This window comes from Odontesthes bonariensis, chromosome 15 (assembly GCF_027942865.1).
Source record: "Odontesthes bonariensis isolate fOdoBon6 chromosome 15, fOdoBon6.hap1, whole genome shotgun sequence".
In the NCBI taxonomy this organism is placed as follows: domain Eukaryota; kingdom Metazoa; phylum Chordata; class Actinopteri; order Atheriniformes; family Atherinopsidae; genus Odontesthes; species Odontesthes bonariensis.
In genome coordinates this window covers 25,418,916-25,434,633 of record NC_134520.1, presented here as the reverse complement: position 1 = coordinate 25,434,633, position 15,718 = coordinate 25,418,916, and the positions used below count along the sequence as shown (strand labels likewise).

Here is a 15,718-nt window from a genome sequence, read left to right as displayed (position 1 = left end):
GAAGTGTTAATTTAAACCCACATTTTAAGGACTGGGGAGCCTGTTCAGCAGAGCAAGCTTACCAAATAAGCCGTTCTTATGTCCACCATTCTGACTCGTTCCTGGTTTATTCATTCTATAAAGCGAGTTCAACGTAGCTGAAGCACAGTTACTGTGGCAGAATATCCTGGTAAATTAATTTGGTTTGGATTTATTTGTGAGGCTAAGTCTGAGTTTTTGCTAAAAATACCAAAGTTGACACTGACCCAACAGGAAAGTTATAATTTTATTATCGATTCTCTGCTTTGCTACACAATGCTTTGACTTTATAAACCCTAGTCTGTCCAAAACTCAGGTTATATATGTAACCAACCTGCTCATCAGCATTGTATGGCGTTCAGCTATTAACGGTCTAGAGATGATGATTCACTTTACCAGAGGCCTGGGGTAAACAGTAGAAATGTTTACTGATGACTGCTGTGCTTTCTAAGGTTGTGCTCTCGAGCCCCCACTCTGAATTACACCTCAGAGATTCATTTAACACACACTGTTCATATTTTAGTTGATAAATCACACATAAATAAAACAGAATAAAACATTACGTAAGTTATATTAAACTAATAACCATTTATTTGAGCCCACAGTTGAAAATGATAAGCCCGAACACAATGGCAAGAAATGCAGGACACTGACAAAACAATACACAAACAAGAAAAAGAAAAATACCCGGCCGGGGTTAAGCAAAGTTATTGTGGGTACCCTGATGGCGCGCGATGGAGCTCATACCGTCTATGGACCTGAAGCGCTTACTCACAGACAGCCGACAATGTAATCCACCTCGTATCCACAAATGCAACATCCACCGATGTCACCCGAGTACCGACTCCATGACCATCCAAGGTAACGGTTTTCTGACACAAAGTAGCCTCCTCTGTTGGTCTTAACACCGCGACCCGGTCTTAACAGGCTAGCGGAGTCTCCGTAGTTGGCCGTTCGTTAGATAGCATTATCCAACTGTCAAACGGTAGAAAGTGAACTAAACTTCTCAAACGAAACATAACTCCAGAACTGAAACCAAACGGACACAGAAAGACAGTGTGTCGAACTGCTCTTTCTCCTAAACGTCTGTAGTTGACATGTTGACTTAAAAATAACTAATTAAACTCTTTTCCAACTCGGTATCGAAAGATGTCTCTCCCGTTCACAATCCCCTCGCACGCTCCTCTCCCCGTTCCCATGACAACCTGGTAACCCTGTCAACCGAACAGCAGGCCGTATAGGAAGCTATAATACTCCGTCAACAAAATAAAAGTTCATATAACAAGTTGTCTACAATGTTATAAATACAATACATTACATTAGATGCTTATTAAAACTCTTGTTTAAAACATATATTAGTGCACCAAAACATATCAACACATACTTGGCTTTAGCCAATATTTCAGGTGTGTTACATATAAAATCAATGGATGCTTGGATGGATGGATGTGATGTACAACCCCAAATCTGAGAAATTTGGGATACTGTGTAGAATTGAGATAAAATCAGAATGTAAGGATTTGCAAATCTCCTAAACCAACATTTCATTCATAACAGAACATTGAAAACGTGTAAAATATTGAGATTGAGGCGTTTTATTGTCTCATTAACACAGCAGCAACACGTCTCTACGAGGTTTGGGTGGAAGTAACAAAAAGCTTGATAAGTAAGTGGTAATCATGAAAAAAGCAAACGAACAAAAACAACACCTGAAGGAACCAACTGCGGCTAATTATGTTAAACAGATACAATCCATCTGTTTCCAGCAGCGTCATCAGAGCAAGTGACTCAGAGAAACTCAACAAACTGATAAAGAGTTGCTTTGCAGCATTGAAGAATGCTGCAAAGCTGCTCCACATAATGGGCAAGACTGCTCATCCTCTACATAAGTGTGTTCAGACAGAGTCTTCTTCAGCTCTGCTGCAACAAAGAATGTTATAGAAGGACATTCATGTTTGCATAATATTTCCACATGAAAGACTCTTTTACATTTTAATTCTTTATCCTGCGCAATTTCCCACTTTGTGTTAAAGTGTTATATCTCATGTTATGTCTCTGAATTAAGGGTAATGCTGGGCGCTGCACCCCCAAACGGTGGGAAAAAAGGAAACTGCTCTAGGATGTATTGTAATAGTCAGGATGCACATTGACCATCTTGCATTGGGGTCTGGTGCCGACTCTTCGGCCACAGGCTGCCATTCTCTCCTTACCACTGATGTTTGCCACGCTGGATCCATCAGATCAGTTTTTAACTACAAACTGCTAAGCAAGAACGCAATGATGACTACTTGAACTTGTTTTCTTCTTCTTCTTGTTTGTTTCCTCATATCAATAATTGATTTGTAAGGTTCATTCAAGCAGGATGTAGAACATTAACTGTTTTTTTTTCTGAGCATCTTTTTGTCAAACAGTGTCCATAAACTTTTAACACAACAGAAAAGTGAATGTTAGGCTCTGAATTAGAGGAGAGGAAGTGTATGCAGTTCCTCTTTGTGTATTTTTGGATGATTTCAGGTAAAACGAAACGAGTGATACCGCGTGCCATATGAGACTGAAAGCACATGCCTCTGTCTCTTTAGATGATTAGCTGAGTTAGCAGCATTATCCAGAATGAAAGGTATTGCTTTACAAACTGCAAGAGGTGAAGGTATGTACTGAATATAAGCAAAGAAACAAAGATAAATAGATTAGAACTTTAACTGCCTGACTGATTATCACTTACCATTGATGCCATATGTTACGTAGAGCCAGGTGTTACAGTTATGCTTCACCGCTTAATTTGATATGAAATCCAAGAATCTTTGTTACTTTTGTTACTTTTCCACATTTATTTATTTCCACATTCATTTATTTCTTAAAGTTATATTCTACTCTTACTAGTCTTTTCACATATTCCATGCTACCTTCGTTGATGTGCTGCACAGCTGCAGAGTTAACTAAGAGGAAATGGTTAGCATGGTGAAAAATAAGAGCCAACCAGCAGTGGAAGTCCAGCTGCTTCTTTCTTTGTTCTGCTTCCTGTTTGTCAGAGTGAAAGTTTCAGGTCAAAAGTTAATTCAGAGAGAGGACCCACTAATTTCCTGTGTCACTATATCTTACCTTCTCTTTATCTTTACAACTTTTTAGTAGTTTTTTTTGCTGATCTGCTTCCATATACTGTGATATGCTGTTGAAATTCCTGTTGTTTTTGTTATTGAATGCAAAAAAAAAAAAAATCTTATTTTACCATTATATAAATTCTCCTCTCTCCCCTCTCCGTCTGTTCACAGAAGCATGCCCCGGACCATGCAGTCCCACTGTCCTGGAGGAAGACAGTGTCCAGTTTAATAAGCTATCATACCTGGGTTGTACCTGGGTCAAAGCCCCTCGCAACGAGGCAGAGGCACAGAGAGCTATGGAGACCTTGCGAGCCGAGAGTGCCATCCCCATTCCCATCACCCTGCATGTCCCCTGTGGTCCAGATGGCTCTGTCAGGTCAGACAAAAAAACACTGTGTGAAGGAGCGAGACTGTAACACGAACCAGATTCAATACAATAGTCGATGCACAAAAAGCGGATTTGTTTCGTATCCTTAATTAGGCTGCAGCTTGGGAGGACAGAAGACCACACCTGAGAACTGACACACATTTTCAAAGGGACTGATATGCAGGAGTCTGGTTTTATTAACTACTGTCAAGTAAATGGTGTTTGGGCATCAAACAAACAAATCATAAAGCCTGATTTTTGCGTCACCGACCATAAATCAGCCTTAACTCTTTTAGAAGTCATCTAAAAAAGGTTTAACACATACTGCCAGTTAACCATCAGATGAAAAGCAGTTACAGATGAAGTGAACATGAAATATTTAAATACACCGTAGAGGAAATGAGACGTATGACTAAACAGAAAAAGTTGAAATTTCTGCTCTGATGCAACACGAGTAGATGCTTTACTGCTCGGTTTAAAGAAGAACTGGTTGAATAATAAGTTAATGCCATGTATTTAGGGTTACATTTACTGCATTAAGCTTATGATACAGTGAGAGATAAACACTAACTAACTCAAAGTCTCCCTCCGCTTTAGAATTGTGGACCAGGCTACAGGCACTGAGATTGCCTCCTTTCCCATCTACAAGGTGTTGTTCTGTGCTCGTGGTCGAGAGGGCTCGGTGGAAAGTGACTGTTTCTCCTTCACGGAGAGTTACAGAAGTTCAGAGGACTTCCAGATTCATGTTTTCTCCTGCCACATCAAAGAAGCTGTGAGTTGCATTCATTCAATCCACATTACCGGCTGAAGCTCAGCATGCTTTCTGTTTTACTGTGGAGAGCTTCAGCCAGTAACATCTAGGTACGAGTCCAGCTGCAGGTTGGGACTTTTTTTTTTTAATCCAGAAAAAGAAATTGATATAAATTGTTCAGCCTTTCTGATGTATTTATTTTTTAATGATCTCCCTTCTATTCCTGTTTCAGTACAACAAATAAAATCTGCACCAAGCAGCTCTTGAACAGCAACCCACAGAAGTTTACTCTGTTATCTAACCCATAAACATAAAAACATTTTGTCCTGCTGATTCATGTTCAGTCAGTCTAACGCAGACACTGACGGGACTATGTTATCACCTGAGCCCAATAGGAGCATTCCTGCTATTTCCCACACTTTTCTTTATTCCTTTTGATAAAATGGTATCAACGTTGCATTTAAAAACGTCTTTTATTTGATTTGAGTGAAAGCGGGAATAAAAGAACACATTTCAAAAGGTAATGCATGCTGTTGCACTTGGTTTTACATCAGAAATGTGTGTGAAAAATGACTCGATGAAGATTCTCTGTTTGATGGACTTTTTTGATGACCTTTCCCAACGCTCCTGTCAAAAATAAGGCGTAAAAAGAAAGAAAAAATGAAATGTTGCAGGCAAAGTGTCTGGGTTCCTTTTAAATCCCAAGTTGGATAAACAAATTAAACTTTCTGCAGATAGCGGTTAAAGCTGTCATGAGACCACAGGACCACAGCCACTGCATTTTCTCACAGATCAGAGATATTTATACTCCAATGAACACATGCACTTTGAGACATTTCGTATGCGCCCTGTAGAATGACGTAAACATGATGGGTTACAAGCTGATTTAGTTGAACTGACAATAATGAGCCACCTGAGGGTGCTATTGTCTTCTGATGAATATTTTCTTGTTTGTATTTCCTAAGCTCTGTTTTCTCTTCCTGTTGATAACCTTTACTTTATTTGTCTTCACTCTTTCTTTGCCATTCAGGTGAGTCGTATCCTGTACAGTTTCTCCACAGCCTTTCGGCGTTCCTCACGGCCAGCAGACACCAGAGACACCACGCTGTCCAGTCCGTCTGACAGTGATCTCTACACTTTCACTGTCTCACTGGAGATCAGAGAAGATGATGGTAAAGGCAACTACAGGTACTTGGTCCAGAGATGCATTCAAATGATACGTACACATTTCCTCTGTCGGCACAGGACTGTCGGTGTGACATCTATCGGTAGCCTTAAAAGATTTAATGTGCTGCTGTAGTACTATCTTATCAAGCTGGGACTGTCCTCCCATAAAGAGTGTGAAGCTTATCAGCACATTGAGACAGTGTTTCCATTTCCACAGGCTACTTGTAAAGCAGAAGTTTTTAAAAATAGATTTTGACTCGATCTGTTCTCTTCTGAAATAAAACGATCCAATAGCTGCTCTGAAAGCACAGCGGATGTCAGTTATATAGAACACCTTTAAGGAGAAAATGGAGGAAATGCATCTTAGCAAAAAAGAAAGAGGAAATTCAAGCATTACTACAGACAGATCAATGATATCACAGTTTAAACTCTTCACACTTTTAAAATCAAAGAATGTAATCGTACATTAAAGTCCCATGAATGACTTTTATCAACTTATCCCTCTTCCTAACTACAGCTCCGTGCCTAAGGACAGAGATAAGTTCTACTTCAAGCTGCGACAGGGAGTCCAGAAGAAGGTGGTGGTGTCGGTTCAACAAATGTGCAACAAGGAGCTGGGTATCGAGAGGTGAGCAATTTGTATGTCATTTAGTTCAGTGTCGGATTCAAAACTTATCAAGTGCCCAAAATCCAAGGTAAATGAACACATACCAAATATCTCCAACGCTTACATTTATATTGTTCAGATCTAAATCCTTTGTTTGACAGCTCTAAGATCATTTCATTGACCTTTTCTGAGCCAAATTAATCTATACATAAGATTTTTTTTTTGTTCTGTATCCTACAGACATGAACATTTAACTTGTACTATACAATCTCAGTCTCTTAGCATTACTGTCATGTCATCATTTTAGCAACTTGGCGTCTGTATACTGGCTTTTCTTTAGTATAACATCAATTATGCAGGATAGAGTTGTTTATACATTATGCAGCATTGTTCATCTTAATCTGTCTATTGTTCTTTTTTTTACAAAATCTTTAGTGTTTTATATTTAATCACAAAACAAGGTGGTGCTTATCAAAGTCATGGAAATATTTCGTCGGGTGTCTTTGCTGCAGTGATGGATTGAAGGTTTTGTACTGTGTTTATTTCTCACCCTTTTTGTTCTGGAAGCAAATTCATCTTCTCAAACGTAAAACTCTCGGTTGGCCCAGTTAATGCTGTGTTTCAAGTCTTGTCCTCATTCTTCCTCTTGTACGAACAGGTCTGTTTGTACAAGAGGAAACGATTGTAAACAAAATTTGTGTGGTGTTGGTTTCCTTCACACTTGAACTGAAGGAACGAATGTAGCGGCTCTAAACTTTATTGATATGAAGGCACCGTGCGATATTGATAGATTTGCCTCTTCATATGAAAGCACATCCCTTTCTGAAACTACACTAAATGTTGGAACAACAGCGAAACATAAAAAGGAGGCAAAAAAAAGCAAAATATGGGAGATCTTAACAAAGTAATATCTTTTATTATTGTTTTTTTCCCTTACCTTTAACTTTATGCCGCCCATCTTTACATGTTTATGTGCTTGAGCAGCACTGAAAAACTAGGTCATTCCCCCCTTTTCATCCCACACCTCTGTTGCTTTCAGAGGAAGACAGACACCTGCCGTTCCTGTTCAGAATGCATCTTTTTGATGTGCTGAGCCCATGTTTGACAACACTTAATTGATATTCGTTTTTTTTAATAGCCTTGGCCTTCGTGTTCTGGCCCTTTGAAATCCTGTTTGGTTTTTTGCATCATGCATCGTGAGTGGATGCAGCACATTTTCTATTTATTTCTGAGCAGATGAAAGGCCCCTTGGTCGGAAACTCTGTCTTTTATCAGGAAGTCGTAACACTGCTCGTTTACACTGCTGCGCCCATGTAGTCAAATCTCACTTAGCAAGACATAGCTAGTAAAAGACTTTGAGTAGACCAGCTGTAAATACTTTCTGATGTACGGCAAATCTGAAACTGGAAAGGCACATCACATGAGTAGCTGAACAGACTTTATCACAATAACTGATGGTGCTGGACCATTTCTGGACAAAGTGAACTGCCACCTTACCATAAATAACTGTGATAAAGACTAATTGAGTTTTGGTTGCGTGAGCTTTTGGGTCAGGGTGATGAATTACTGTCAGCTGTGGTAGGACCTGCTGGGTTTTTGTTTTTGTTTTGTTTTAAGTTGTGTGTGTAATCAAGATTAAGTGAAACTTATTTAAAATCTTTTCAATTTTGGACACTTTTTATGCAAGAGAATAAAAAGAATTACGCTGGCCTTCACTCTTAAAGCTCCTCTTCTATGATTGTGGATTACTGTTTTTCTTCCCTGTGGCATTCCCCGACTTCTTGAAAACATTAAATGCATAAACGTGTTGATTGCTTCTTTTGTTGTTTCAACGCTGCACTTTCTTTCCTCTCCCAGCAAACTTGACTGAGGAATGCAGGCTGTGGCTCTGCAGTGGAATCTGTGGTTATTGATTTGTGGATTTTACCTCATGTGTCTTCCTTCAAGGTGTTTTGGGATGCTGCTGAGTCCTGGACAGAAAGTCTGCAATAGTAACATGCATCTGCTAGACATGGTGAGCAAGACTCAATTTAACAGATTTTGTTCATTGATATGGATCAATGGATACACCATTTAAAACGTATCCTTTATATATATTTAAGTTATGAAACCTTAGTCCTAACTGTTGGTTATTTTCTTTACAATATTGATTTCATTCGGTTATGTTGCATGTTGTATTTGACCATATGTTACTACATTTAAAAGTTGCTGCAAGAAAATAAGCCATCGATGAACTTGTTCACAGGAATCAATGGGCAAAAGCTCTGATGGAAAGGCCTATGTCATCACAGGAACATGGAACCCCAACATGGCGGTCTTCCAGCCACTGAATGAAGACACTCCAAAAGGTTGGGACAATTTGTTTCCGTCAAATCAGTTTGATGAGTTTCAGTAATGCAAGTTGCAACAAACTAAGTAAACAGTAATCCGAGAAGCCTTTACTCATTTAAAGGTTGAATTTTGTTACAAGTTAGAAAGTCAGTAAACTGTTGACTTTTTGCTGTCTTTACTTCCCACTTTTGACTTGTGTATTTATGTATGCATCACAGTGTGTGCATTTTAAATGCTCTACATTTTACTGGCAGTGTTTGTGCAAAGTGTGCAAAACCGCAGGTTAAAGATCTCGTTAATCATGTTTGTTTGCTGAGAAGACAGATTTAAAAAAAAAAAAAAAAAAAAAAAATTTATTTGTATTTGCATTATATCTTATATCTCAGTATTATATCTGCATATGCTCAAACAGGTTGCAACAGAGCAGTTCGTGGAGTGCTCGTATGCAAAGTTCCTGCCTCTCCAGATTCACTGTGGATAACAAATTAGATGACTTGACACTGGCAGGCGCTTGAGTTTCAGAGAGCCTTGGCTTCATAGTGGAAGGCCTGTAGAAACAGTCTATCTCGTGGACGTCAGGCAGTGTAACGCCTGGCTAACTTCAACAAACACGTAACATGATGTAAATCTATTGATTCTTACTGGCAGAGAGAAGTCGTCTATGATTAAATTTGTTGAAAGTACACACAAATAGCTGAGAATGAAAAATAATCGTCATTCCATGTTTTAAACTTAATTGTATCACATGTCGTGGGAATGGCAGCACAGATGGTATTCTAAAATACTTGTGCAACCTGTACTAAAGTATGCATACTCTGGGTTCAGTTTTTGAATTTTTAATCGACTTTAGCTAAAATTGTCTTTGTTTTTCAGTACCTCCGTGAGCTTATTCGGATAAATAAACCCCCTAAAGTGAAATACCCCACACAGCTCTGCTTCCCTTTTTCATGTTTTGCTGTTCCTACAGTGATACCATTGGTGACTGGTTAACATCTCTTTGTTTCAGAAGATTTTGTTCTATAAATGAAAAATATCTGCTCTTCAATATACAGTATATACAATGCTGGTTAAGGCTCTCCGGATCCACTAGGGGGTGTGGCATCCACATTGGATAAAGCATGTGGCGCGGATAATCTGCTTCTTGGTAGAAACCCAACAGATGAATGGGGAAAAAAATCAGTTATACTTGGGTTTCTAAATCAGATTAAGTGAATACTACTCATTCCTACTACTTCTTTTGAATAAAATGTTGTGATCGTTAAGTAAATAAATAGATTTTAACAACTGAAAATGGAGATTATTTTTTAAAAGACGGATTAATATTAAGCAACAAGAGAGAGCAGTCTTTGCATAATAGCCCTGCCATAACTTTCCTCTCTGTCTTGTTTTGGGTTTACCTCTCGGTTTCTTCCAGATAAGCAGGTCTACATGACGGTGGCAGTGGATCTTGTAGTGACTGAAGTGCTGGAGCCAGTTCGCTTCCTGCTGGAAACTCTCGTCAGGGTCTATCCATCAAACGAACGTTTCTGGTACTTCAGCCGCAAGACTTTCAGTGAGACTTTCTATCTTAAACTCAGACAGGTATCTGTGCCAGAACTATTAAATCCTCTCACACACATTCACACTTTCCATGTACTTGCATTGTTGTTCAAATGTCCTGTTTTAGTAAGGTGACATTGAGGCGCAGATGATACAAAGACTATAAAATGCTTGGCTAATAGAATAAAGTAGCTGCTTTTACTATACTGTGAAAGCCATCTTTCATTGACCTCTTTAAAATCCTTTTTTTTTTGTTTTTTACACGTGAGAAGTTCGCTGCAGCAGCCCCAAACACTCATTCCTTAGCACATATTTATGCAGTAAAGGATCCTGAACTGATCTTCCGTTCAATATTTCCAGAAAATATCATTTTATGCATCAATTGCCAAACAAAAAAATTCAAGCCGAGTATATATTTTATATAAATTTTATCAGTTTGTGATTAATCTATTCGTTTGCAGAAGTTAGATGTCTTAACACAAGAGCTGGGAATGATTAATTGATATTCAAAGGAAGAGCATTGACCATCTTTAAATAAGTAATTATTTTGTTAATATAGAGCCAGTACATTCAAACAATATTTCCCCAAAGCTGCCCTCAGACTGTCTGCTGGACTTAAACATTTAAAGAGATAACCTTGGCAGGTCGATGCAGCACATCGAGTCTCAGTGAAGCCCTCCGGCCATGAAAATGGCCTGCAGCTATGAAGGTGCCAGCCATGTTGCTCAGTTATTTGATTTAACCCTAACCCTACACGGTTATTCAAGTTCAATTTGATATAACTTAAGATCAGTGTCAAAGGACTTTACAACCCCAGCAACATCAATTCCAAATCTTCTCCAGGCCCTCGTTAACAGGAAAGAGTGGTTCGAGTGTTTGGGCAGCTTGGAGCACGGGCGGTGTGATGGAGGGTGGGTCACAAAGCAGCTTGGATCAATGCTGTCAAATGCTCTACCAAAGAGAACTCGAGTGTGATGGGAGATGCAAATATCTCATCCGTTGACTTCCATTTCTCTCTATCCATCTGTGCATCTCCTTTGGTCTTCATGTTTTAGTTTTCCTGCTGCCTGCAGCATTGATGTTCAGCTCTCTCGTCCCTTTCCTCTTAATGTCACAACACTTAGTAGACTTAGTACAACACATAATGTAAAGGGGTTTAGTCCTTACCTTTACATTACTGCATACGTAAGTTGTCTCTGAAAATTGAAAGCACTTCTGTTTATTTATTTTGTGCCTTAAGTTTTTTTTCTAAAACCCTTTGTTCCACTTTTAATGTGTACGTACCCCTGCCAAGTTTGCATTTTGGATTTAGTCCACAAATTGTTTGATTAACAAGTGCATTAAGAGTGCATATTCACTCAGCTCCCACCAACACAAGCAGACCAAGCCCAGGCATTTGCTGCAGGTGCTTGAAAATACTGTTAAGCCATAAGCTTCCTTTCCCCTGTTAAAAAGCGCATCTTTCATTAGGCCAAGGGGACCCGGCGAAGCAGCGGAGTGTGGGGAAGCTTTGGATTGTGGAAGCTAATAAGAAGCTCTGTCTCATTATTTGCGTGTGGGTAATTAACAGCAGAGCTTTGACTCGTCTGCCTGATTGCCTCTCTAGTTATCTCCTCAGTAAATGGAAGTGTTGGACTGGTGCTGTGGTTCTGAGTTAATTAAAAGATAATATTGTGTGGAGGTTTCTGCAGAAGATGGCAATCGGAGATGAAGCACACATACACAAAATATGCAGTCTTCTTATTTGGCTAAAAACAGTCATTAGTCATCTAAAGCACTGAGGACTTATTATCCGAGTTAACTTAGTGGGTTCTTTTTTTCATCTGCCTTTACCTAAAAAAATGTATGCAGTGGCTGCTGTACTTTCAGACAGCCCTGTCAGTGCTGTGGACTAAATTATTAGTGTCAAGACCAAGTTTATTTCAAGTTTAAGTTCTGTTAAATGTGTCAAAGTCTCAAGCCACCCTTTATACAAGGGTTACAATGTTAACAATCTTGAAAGTCGATATTTGGTATGACCACCTTTTATTCTTCAACACAGCCTGAACCCTCTTCGACAAACTCTCTTGAAATTACCTTAAGTAGTCTTCAGGAATAGTTCTCCGGGCTTCTTGAAGGACATTTCAAAGCTCTTCTTTGGATGTTGGCTGCCTTTTGTTCTGTTTTCTGTCAAGATGATCCCACCCTGCTTCAGTGATGTTGAGGTCTGTTCTCTGGGGAGGATTCGTTCCTCCATAAGACCTGTTGTCACTGATTTTCAGTCCAGTTCGTGCGCAGTTTGGCATACCTCAGCTTTTTCTCCCTGTTTCCCTTCATTAAGCGTGGCTTCTTGACAGCCACCCTTCCATGGAGACCGTTTCTGTTAAAGCTTTGGTGAACTGTAGATGGATCACCTAAAGAGCCAGATGTGTCTCTCAGGTCCTGTGTCAGGTCTTTGCTGGATTTTTATATCCTACTTCTCAAGGAGATCATTGTCAGATACTCTTAGATCTGCTGTATATAGTGTTTTACGCCTGCCACTTGTCCAGATTCCTCAATTTTTTTTTTTTTTAAGGACGCACTGCACACAGAGATATTAAGTTTTCAGCTAATGGCTCTATGGAAATCACCTTTTTTGTACAAAAATACAGTTTTATGTCTCTCAAACTGTGTAATGTTTTGCATTTTTCATAAATGCAACTAAAGAAATGGGAACAAATTGTGTCTTTGCGACAGATTGCAATTAATAAATTGTCTAAGGATACAGATTTGACTCAATGCTCAGTTGTTTGTCATGTGTAGACGCAACACCGTTTCATCTCTTGAATTAGGTGCTTTTTCTTATGTTTGAATGATTCATAGGTCAGTGTTAAGTGACTCTACAGACAAATATAAGGCATTCCTCTGCAAATGATCAGAAACAAGGACCGAAAATGAACAAGGGTTGTTGAAAGGAAAACATTTGAAAGACCTTCAGAAGGTCTGGATAAAAGTTACTCAAGACCACAGTAAATGATTACAAGAAAGTGTGGCTCCTGATAGGAAAAACTCTAAAGAAATGAAAGGTGGAGTTAGAAGGTAAATAAAGAGAAAAATAAACAGTAATGATTTCATAAAGTGCTCAGCTTAGCTTTGCATAAAGATTTTTTTTTTATGCTGAAAGTTTACAGAAATAAAAACTCAGCAACTGTTTGGTTTACATTTTAAGATGAGGAAACTGAGGCTCGCAGGATCACCTGCAAAATGTGTGTGCTGTTCCGGTTACAGCGAGAAGACGACAGCTGAAAATTACAGAGAGACAAAAGCATTGATAATTAGGCCTGTCACGACAGGACATTATCATACGATAAGTCGGTAGCGTATTTACTGTGTACATCTACCTAATGAATCATAAACTATGAGAAGGTCTGCTGATGTCACTAATATTTTAGCCAATGTAATCCTACAGTTGGGCTTCCAGCTTTTGTTGTTTTTAGTTTATCAATAAAAAATTTTTTTTGTTATTATCACAATTACTAATGTCCAAAAAAAGAGAAGGTATTGTGACTTTCTCCTATATGACATTTATAAAAATCCATGTAATTCTAATTCAGTACTTTACAGTATCTCATCAAAATGTATACAGTGTGAGATGAGTAGGATTTTGCTTAGAGCTATTCATTCTTTATATATTGATGGTAATCCTGTTTCTTTTCCCCCTCCTCTGTTTTTTATGTCTGATGATGCCGTGTTTTGTACGGTGCGTTCAAATTTTCTGTCACTCTTTTGTTAATAATTCATCATGTAGGTTAACTATTCACTGGCAGAAGCCATGGCAAAAACAAATTATGTTACCTAAGCCTGAGCTCTGAAAATAGGCCAGGCTTGATATCTCTGCCAATTTGAGTTCTCAGCCCTGACTTTAGTTAGTCATTAGATGCCATGCGAGTGGGCAGATCAATACAGCTCATTGATCCATTCTTCCAGGTGGAGGAGAGGGGCAACGGCACTAAAGTAATTGAATAGACCAGAAATAAACATCAGTTGCCTATGACACAGAAGGTCAAGTCTGATGGTATCTTTCTTCTCTTGTGTGCCACTTCTTTACTCTCTTAAGATGCATTTTAGATCTAGTTAAATATGTTACTTTGGGCTGTCATCTTCTGAGGGAAATATCTCCATCATTTTTGCTTTCTGAATGTTTGACTGTGAAAAAGTTTTAAAAAGTTATTTTAGTCATTTCAGAGTTGTTGTTTCAACACAAGATTCCACACGAAATGTACGATTCAAATGACCGAAAAGGAACTTGAATAATGAAAGTCTTTCAAACAAGGAGCATTCTTGGTTTAATCCTTTAAAAAAATGAAAAATAAATCTTTTACATAATTTCTTATTCCTGCATTAATTTTTCATCCCCTCTGTTACTATTCAGATTGTAGGTGTTAGTGTTATTATGAAACTATGAGCTCCAGCCTGATGTCGGTCATACCGATTACCCTCTTGAGATTAACCACCAGCTGCCATCTCATACTGACACACGTACCTGTTCTCTCTAAAAGGCTGCGTTTTGTCCTGGGAGGGAAAACTCTGCTGGCTGGAAGAAGTCAGTTCTGGGCCATAACTCTTTAAGGCTGCAGAGGAGCACTCTCACTCTTCTCTGGTTGTCTTGTCATAATAGAAACAATCGGTTGCTTTTGACCCCCACCCTCCATCCACCACCCCCCTGTTGGCACCGGGAATCTTGATTTTCGCTGATAGGCAGTTTGCTGTTGCCAATTATTTGATTGTTAATTAAGCCCGTGTTGCAGCCAGCTGTCTCCTACCTCACTGGTCTTCCTGGTCAGATTTTCTAACAATTCTTTTTTTCATGTTTTCCCCATACACAGTTGTAATGTAATGTAGTGAACACTGAGTTTATAACGGAGGTAAACGTGTGCTTTTAAAGACAGACGCAACAAACGATGTTACTCGTTAGAGCTACTGATCACTTTGTAACTCATTCTAGGTTTTTTTTTAGATTATTTGCCAGGTTCACTCTCTGATAAAGCATAAAACTTTAGGTTTTCCATCAGCTGACGAAGGTAGCTCCTGATACAAATGTTTCTGACGAGACAGTGGGCTACATTATCATACTGCACTTAAATTTGGATTTAAAAATGAGTCATGAGTCAGTCATTCTGACATTATTAAGTTGACTTTTTCTCCAGGATTCTGATCATTTTTATCTGTGTGTATACAGCAGGCACCAGACAGAGTTGGTCAGAGCGATGCTGTGTATGAGGTTGTGAGTCTTCAGAGGGAAGCAGAAAGAAAGGATGAAGAAAGAGGACGGCTCAATGAGGAGGAGGAGGCTGAGGAAGGTATGAGTGTCTTGCTCTTTTTCTCCTTCTTTTCTACTGGGCTTAACAATACTTTAAGGAACTTATGTCCGAACGTAGTAATGCAGAAAAGGCAAGTCTTCAATATCTGTGTGCATCAGTAGTAATAAGAATTTGTTTAAGAGACGTCACCCTCAAATATACATGAGACGTTTCACAATAATTTGGCCTGCAAAGCTAGATTAACAAATGTGACTCAGATAATTTAGTCCTTTGTTTCCTTTTGTTTCCTTCAATAATTGAAGCGCTGATTCACCAATCAGGTGGGGCGATATGTATTCAACAGCTGTGTGGCACGAACCCCATCATTTAAATAAGATCAAATCTCCAGATTTAAAATCTGAACTGGAGGTTTAACATCACACAAACTCACTGTATTCTGCAGCAAGACTTTGTCACAAACACATTGAATTCTCTTTATTGACAGACGATATTCCACAGTGAAGCTTAACTCTCTCGGGCATGTAAACGCTGGCAAATATGTGTACATATAAATGTATGTGA

The 15,718-nt window shown here is 38.9% G+C and overlaps 1 protein-coding gene across 1 annotated transcript in view; it reads left to right on the top strand.

Moving 5' to 3' along the window:
- Positions 1-15,718, top strand: part of rabgap1l (RAB GTPase activating protein 1-like) — a 109,559-nt gene that overhangs the window by 6,666 nt on the left and 87,175 nt on the right. Inside the window, exons 4-11 of the mRNA XM_075485689.1 lie at positions 3,288-3,492; positions 4,081-4,255; positions 5,265-5,422; positions 5,919-6,029; positions 7,956-8,022; positions 8,254-8,356; positions 9,754-9,920; positions 15,076-15,196. Coding sequence (XP_075341804.1) covers positions 3,288-3,492; positions 4,081-4,255; positions 5,265-5,422; positions 5,919-6,029; positions 7,956-8,022; positions 8,254-8,356; positions 9,754-9,920; positions 15,076-15,196 — 1,107 coding nt within the window. The remainder of the gene's footprint in view (positions 1-3,287; positions 3,493-4,080; positions 4,256-5,264; positions 5,423-5,918; positions 6,030-7,955; positions 8,023-8,253; positions 8,357-9,753; positions 9,921-15,075; positions 15,197-15,718) is intronic.